The sequence below is a fragment of the Heliangelus exortis genome, chromosome 1 (assembly GCF_036169615.1).
Source record: "Heliangelus exortis chromosome 1, bHelExo1.hap1, whole genome shotgun sequence".
NCBI classification, from domain to species: Eukaryota; Metazoa; Chordata; class Aves; order Apodiformes; family Trochilidae; genus Heliangelus; species Heliangelus exortis.
In genome coordinates, this window is record NC_092422.1 from 10,960,453 (window position 1) to 10,967,838 (window position 7,386).

General features: G+C 46.2%; 1 protein-coding gene across 1 annotated transcript; it reads left to right on the forward strand.

Moving 5' to 3' along the window:
• The first annotated feature begins 787 nt into the window (after positions 1–787).
• FUT4 (fucosyltransferase 4) lies at positions 788–5,808 on the forward strand. Its single transcript, XM_071733959.1, has one exon. It carries the CDS (start codon positions 830–832, stop codon positions 2,081–2,083), a length of 1,254 nt encoding a protein of 417 aa, XP_071590060.1. The 5' UTR covers positions 788–829; the 3' UTR covers positions 2,084–5,808.
• The last annotated feature ends 1,578 nt before the right edge of the window (positions 5,809–7,386 follow it).

The window sequence follows — 7,386 nt, forward strand, 5'->3', positions numbered from 1 at the left end:
TTGACAGGAATTCAAAGCAAGCATGGCTGTAGTAACTTTTTTTTTTCTTCTTTTTGCTAAATAAGTGATTTGTTCAAACCTCTCAACTTCACACTCTAAATTGCAGCTGATTTAAAAGAAAATCCCCTGCCTCTTCCAAAGTATTTCCCTGCATGGGAATTCAAATTCAGCATGGAAACCGTAGCTCAGCTGGTGTGGTAAAACTCTTTTGCCAGTTTTAAACTGTTTCAGGGATGGACTGGAAGAAGTGAGTGAGAGGTCCTGTTCTATCCTGGGCAAACAGGCAAGGAGACGGAGCCTGCATCGGCTTTTGTGGCGAGCGTGCAGGGCTCTCCTCTGCCCGTGGTCCTCTGCCCCACACCTACCTGCGGGTGCCCCAAAAACCCCGTGAGCCACCCCCACGACCCTTCTTGCAGCTGCTGGGGTCTGGGCTCTGGCCAGGAGGGCCCTTCCCGAGTGCGGAGACACAGATTCCCCCTGCAGCCCCGAGCAGGGGATGAATAACTAAGCCGGACAGGAACAAGGGCTGCCGTGGCCTGGATCTACCCGCGGCTACCTCAGTGACCCGTGGGGTTGCCACTGCCTGGACCTGCCCGCGGCCACCTCTGCGAGCCCCGGGCTGCCACGGCAGCACCTGCCGCACGACGGGGTCAGGAAGAGGCCCCGCAGCGCTGCCGGTAACCCCCGGGACGCTCCTCCTCGCCCCCGGGCGCAGCGGCCGCGGTCCAGCGCGGGCGGGGCGGGCGGAGCCCAGGGGCGGGACGCGGCGGTGGGCGGGCGGCCGCGGGTCCGGGAGGTGGCGGCGGGGCTGGCGGCCGGCCGGGGCGGCATGGCCGGGAGGGGCGGCGGCCCCGGCACCTCCCCGCCACCGGGACAGGGGGTGGGGGCAGAGAGGCGGCGGCGGCAGCAACAGCCCCAGCCCGACCAGCAGCATGCGCCGGCCGGACCCTGCCCCGTGGCTGCCCCGCGGCGGCTGCCAAGGGCAGAGCGGCGGCAGCCGGCGGCCTGGATGGAGCTGGCCCCGCGCCGCTGCCCCGCCGGGCGGCCCCTGCGGCGCTGGCGCCGGCGGGCGCTGGCGGCCGGGTTGCTGGGAGCCGCCGCCGCCTTGGCCCTCTACGCCTGCCTGCCCGAGCCGGCGGTGTCCCCGCGGGTGGCGGCGGGAGGCCGGGGCGGCGGCGAGGTGGACGTTCTGCTGTGGTGGGAGCCCTTCGGCCGCCCCCGGCGCATGGCGGACTGCCGGCGGCGCTACAACATCACGGGCTGTCGCCTCAGCGCCGACCGCAGCCGGTACGGGCAGGCGCAGGCCGTGCTCTTCCACCACCGCGACCTGGCGCTGCACGGCCCCGAGGGGCTGCCCCGCGGGCCCCCGCCGCGGCCCCCGCGGCAGCTCTGGGTGTGGATGAACTTCGAGTCGCCGTCGCACTCGCCCGGTCTGCGGGGGCTGGCCGGCATCTTCAACTGGACCATGTCCTACCGGCGGGACTCGGACGTCTTCGTGCCCTACGGGTACCTCTATGTCCCGCCGGTGCCCCGGCCCTTCGTCCTGCCCCGCAAGACGCGGCTGGTGGCCTGGGTCATCAGCAACTGGAACGAGGAGCACGCCCGGGTGCGGTACTACCGCCAGCTGAAGGAGCACCTCGCCATCGACGTGTACGGGGCACAAGGGCTGGCGCTGGCCGAGGGCGGCGTGGTGGAAACCATCTCGGCCTACAAGTTCTACTTGGCCTTCGAGAACTCCCAGCACACCGACTACATCACGGAGAAGCTCTGGAGAAACGCCTTCGCTGCCAGCGCCGTGCCCGTCGTGCTCGGCCCCCGCAGGGCCAACTACGAGCGCTTCATCCCCGCCGACTCCTTCATCCACGTCGACGACTTCCCCAGCCCTCGGCTGCTGGCCACCTACCTGAAGTTCCTTGATAAAAGCAAACCCAACTACAGGAGGTATTTTGCTTGGAGGAAGAAGTACGAGGTCCACGTCACCTCGTTCTGGGACGAGCATTTGTGCAAGGTTTGCGAGGCTGTCAGGGCAGCCGGGAATCAAGTCAAGAGTGTACGAAATCTGGCCAGCTGGTTTGAAAGCTGATGTTCCCGGAGGCTTTCCTGACCAGGCTGTGCCAGCAGCAGACTGTGCCAAGCATCGGGAAGGATGAGCCTTGCAGAGATGGATAGCTGAGGTGGAACACAGAAGGCTGTGTCACCAGAGAAGCACACAGGTACAGGTAAACAAGCTGTGGAAAGCCTACAAAAGGAAGATTTTTATTAAAGTACAAAATTATGAAAGTGCAAAGAGACATAAGGCAAGAAGATTCTTCAAGAGCAAAGCTAAATTCCCAGAAGCTGTACAGATCTGAAAATGTTACAGTTGTGCTTAGCTTGATATAAATAACCAATGCCAAGTTCTTCAGCCCTACAGCTGGAACCAATTTTGTCAGCTGTGACAGCTTCCTGGACCGTGAAACTTTCTTCTGCTTGCAGGGGATGTATGATCAGTGCTGGCTTTCTGTGCTCTGAAGACAAAAGCAAATGTTTTATAACAGTGCTTATTATTATGTGTGTGAAAGCTGTTTGCAGAAAAATTCTGAGCCGCAAGTGTTGAATGTAAGAATGTAGTGATACATTAGCACTTTTAAAGCAATGTTTGAAATTGCAGCAGCCAACTGACAAAGCTTTGAGCCAAATAATAATTCCATTTAGGGAAAAGTGTATGGAGGGGACTGGATCCAATCGGAACAAACAGCTGATACAGAGTATTTATTCCACTGCCTACCAGCACCATAGTCACATTTATCCTTTATGGAAGTGGAGAACAGCTTTAAGTACAGGAAAGACTGTAGAAAAAAAAGTTGAAACATTCCACCCTCCTTTTATTCAGGAATTAGAAAATGTTTACAGGTATCTGCATGTTTTTCTCTGCAAAATTATTGTCATATAGGAAAAAGCAGAGAAAAGCTCAGAACTACAGGGTTTTTATAATTACATTGAATATGTATGGACAAACACTAACTTATTTCTCTGCTATCATTAGGCTGTCCTGTTGAGTAGTGATTGTTTTGGTTAATGATACAAATTTTTTAAAAAATCTGCCAGGTGACAGTCTACTCACAATGTCAGTTTGCAGTTCATAAAATAATAATTAAACAAACAAACAAACAAAAAAGCCCCTGAAACTCAAGTCCCAAGTCACTGCCTTTCAAAAAGAAAATTATGATAGAGAATATGATCTAGACTGTTGGTAAAATACAGATTGTGTGAGAAAGTATTATAAAAAGGGAAAGATTTCCTTGGTTTTGAGTTTTTTCCAGCTCATTTTTTTTAATCAATAAATTAGTTCCTAAGATAAAATTTTCTTTTTTAAGTGCCAGCTGGGAACATGTATGATAGTTTCTTCATTTCAGACTCAGCCATTTTGCTGGAATAAGATTTTCCAGGTAGTCAATGTGTGGTTATTTCTTGGTTACTTGTATCTAGGATGGCTAAATCCAGAAAGAAACTTCAGTTGCAATTACTCATCCTCGGGAAGCTGAGTCCTCTCTGCCTTTGGCAACTGTAATACTTGGTGGCAAAAAAATTATAACCAGCAAGGCTCCTGCACAAATGATTAAGGGATTGATCCAGATCCCACCTCAGGGACTGGATAATCTATGGAAATATTCAGAGAATTCACTTGAAATAGAATCATGGTCACAGACCAAGTAGGGAAAGAAGAAGTTTAAAATAACAGATGGGCATCAGAATAGGTGATTTCACTGACATTTGTGAGCTGTATTTGGGTTAGAATTGAATTAGATTTGGCTTGAGCAGTAAGGGACACTGGTAGGTGCTCTTTAGATTTGTGATCTGGCAGACTACTGTAATTTGTTTTAAATTAGATAATCCCCATGATTAAGTAACCATGGAACTAAAGATTATTGAAAAAAATCTGTAATAATAATGAAGTATAGGAGTAATCTGCACAGATTTACTATGTCAAATCTTGCTGGTTGCTGTGTTTATTCCCTGCTGCTTTGCAGAAAGAAAGGCGGGTAAGAGTCCTTCATGAACATTTCTGTTGCCAGTGCCAGAGTTGCTGGCAAATTTTTGTTGTGAAGAGTCAGTGTTATGCAGAGTGTAGTGGGGATGGTCCCCAGGGTTGCATTTTCATTAAAACAGGTCTTAAGTGATTGCTTTAAGCAAGAGCATGTTTGTCATTGCATGCTCATCTGTTTCTCTGCCAGTGGCTACTGCTCCCATAAAATTGTTGATAATTTAAAAAATCTAAGTTAAGAATAGCATTAACAGTAATAGCTAAGTGTCAGGATAATGGAACCTGTCACCCCTTGATTTGTCCCTTCATTTTTGTTTTGTTTTGATCACAGTTGACACAAATATATACATAAAGCCCTGATCTTAAAAGCAGTGAGTAACCTTTTAAAACTCCTATTTAAAATTGCACTACTCTTCTACCACTTTTCTGAAAGTAGTGGTTTTTTTTCAGTCCTTCTAATTTTTTTGCATTTTCTGAAAGTTTCCAGACACACAGTTTTGTGTAATCATTAGTAATACCACAGGCAAAACATCAGGCTATGGGAGCATGGAAATTTCCAGAGATAATGACCAATACTTTTTTTTTTTTTTTTTTTTCTCAGCCCCTCTCAAAAAGCAGTTTTGTAAAACTCAGAAAAGAGCTGTGCAATAATTAAAGCATCACAATTGCCTAAGATGTACATCACCCTTTCACGACACAGTTGTGCTGTAAGTTATGTATTAAGTATTTTCAAGAACCATGTAATGAAAACTGTGGTCTTGTAACAATTATTGCAAAACTTCTGCTTTGTGAGAAAAAAAAAAAAAAGCTTTTTCTAGTTTTATAGGTTTTGTGTGAGCAATGCACACTTTTCCCTTTGCATTTAGGAGGAAATTTAGCCCGAGTCTACAGCTGCTGAAGTCAGTAATACAAATATTTGAAATCTGGTTTTGGCTCATCTACTCCACAGGCTAATAGCATACTGTCATAAGGAATTCTGTAGTTCTTTTGTACTGGCTTTTGTAATTCACTTTGTAGAACCTGAGTTCAAAGGTGAATAAAAATTTTTAGTAAATTGGACTGTTGATAAGGTACCAGACTCCACAAGATGTGGTGATGTATAGAATCTACCTGTAAAAATTAAGCGTTTTTCTATTTTAAAGATGGTACCTTTTGATAAAGTGTTTTATTCCATGCCTTAAAATATTGGGGTGGAGGGAGAGAAAGGAAGATCATTATCTTCTGTTTTTTGTAGGGAGAAGAATTAATATTAATTTTATTATTATGTAAATAGAATAGAGAATTATGTGATCCTTTAAGTTACATGCTGTATCTCAGGGAATTTTAAACTGTAAAGTCTTGTAAAAATCACAGAATGAAGTAACATTGTACTTGCATTAATTATTTAAAATGACAATAAAATTAAAGAAAGGAAGTAGCATGAAGTTACTCTGTTTTTTAAAACTATGTCTTCTTTCTGTGTTATGAAAACTGTAGAAAACTGCTCCTATAATGCATTCATTTCTTTTCACGCTTGTTTAATCAATAGAAGTGGCTGATTATTCTCAAAGTAGTCAGACCATCCAAGGTTACGAATGAAACCTGGTTGTGCCAGGACAAAATATTTTCGTAGGTGAGGCTGCACTGAGTTATTTTCACTATGAAAAGGAGCATTTATTGAAGTTGGATGTCTGCTGGAAAAATGTCATTTCAAACAAAACCAAAAAACAAACTCTCTCATGACCTGCAGAGAATTTGAAACTGCTTGGATTTTGTTTTTCAATAACATCTCAAAATGAAATTGAGATCATGTTTATTTTGATACACATCACGTAGTGCTACAGCTACCTTTTTACCTGCAGGTTTTTTTAATGCTTGTTCATCATTTTTTTCAACTGGGTGACAGAAGGCAAGGGGCCCCAAACTCTTTTCCCCAAGCTTTTATGAAAAGGGATTGCAGCACAGAGGGTTGCTTACCTCTCTCTTTACTCATGTTCTGTACTGCTTGGTGCATAGGATTGAGAAATTTCAGCATTTCTGAATCTTCCTGCCCGGCCAGCGTGGGGTAAGTACCAGTCCTCACTTTCTGACCCCTCAGGTGACTGGTGTTTTACATCACATTTAACTTATTTTAAGTAGAACTTAAACTCACTGCCTGTTTACTTGTGCCCAAGAGGGAAAAATATTTTGTTTGGTTTGGTTTGTGTTTGGTTTGGTTTTTTTTTCACTGGTTTTCCAGAGGCGATTGAACTCTGAGCCAGGGAAAGTGGTGGAAGAAATTTTCTGCCGAACGTTTGGTACTGTTTGTTCAAGCTTGTTTGGTGAGTCTTAGGAAGTGAGTTATGCCTGATTAAACTCCCTTGTACAGCTCTCTGTCCATCAGCCCTGTAAAATGGTGTTTGTTTTAGGAACGTTAGCAGCCCTTTGTAGGGAGCATAGGGCTGCTTCAATCTAAAATCTGTTGACGAGCACAATGACTTAACATGGATTTAAGTGGTATTTAACTGAAGATAAATCAGGACCTAAGTATAAAGGCCCATTTCTAATCAGTAAAAAGAGTAATTATTTGAAAAACTCAGGTGTCACTTGTAACCAACTCTTTAACAGTTATGATCTGTATAATCCTGTATTTTCTTCTGTACAGTTGTTTTAAAGACAATACTTGAAGGCACGTTATCTGTGTCTACATTAACTCCTGCAGGTGTTTTGCTTTATGATCTTGAGCTACTGACAGCACTAAACTGGGCAGACTGATGGCTGTTCCTGAGGGTCTCACTCCAAAGAGCATCTGAGAGAAGTAAGACTGTGAGCTTTGAGAGCTGCAGGGATTTGGCACAGCTGGCAGTAAGGTGCTCAGTTTATTCAGGAAGGATCCTAAAGCTCTGAGCTCCTAGCTGGAAAAATTTCTCAGGAATAGAAGATATTCTGTGTATTATGGATGACGGGGAGCAAACTGGGAGAAGAAACAGAATGTTAGCAATGGCCAAGTGCGTTGCAGCTCTGAAATCCTGATCACAAGAGTGCAAACATGAAGTGTAGATGACCACGTTGTCAGTACATTTGGTGCATTCATAATGCTGACAAATAATTTTGTGCAGTATTGAAGATACCTGTACACATAGGCCTGCTCTGAAGCACTGGGTCCTGTCTCCTGCAGACTTCACTTCAGGTCCTCTGGGTCCGATGCTCTGCCCCACAGATATGAGAAGCTGGATGTGCCTCTCTGAGTAATGTATTCAAGAAAAGGAAAATAAAACTACAGTTGCCAGAGAAAAGACACCACAGTCAGAGAAGAAGGAGGGGGAAAGGGGCAGAGATTTCCTTGCAGCCCATGGTGAGATGGCAGCTGTGCCCCTGCAGCCCATGGAGGAGCCATGAAGCTG

Excerpts from the sequence above, each read along its gene's own strand:
- FUT4 (XM_071733959.1), top strand. The coding sequence starts at position 830 with ATGGCCGGGAGGGGCGGCGGCCCCGGCACCTCCCCGCCACCGGGACAG.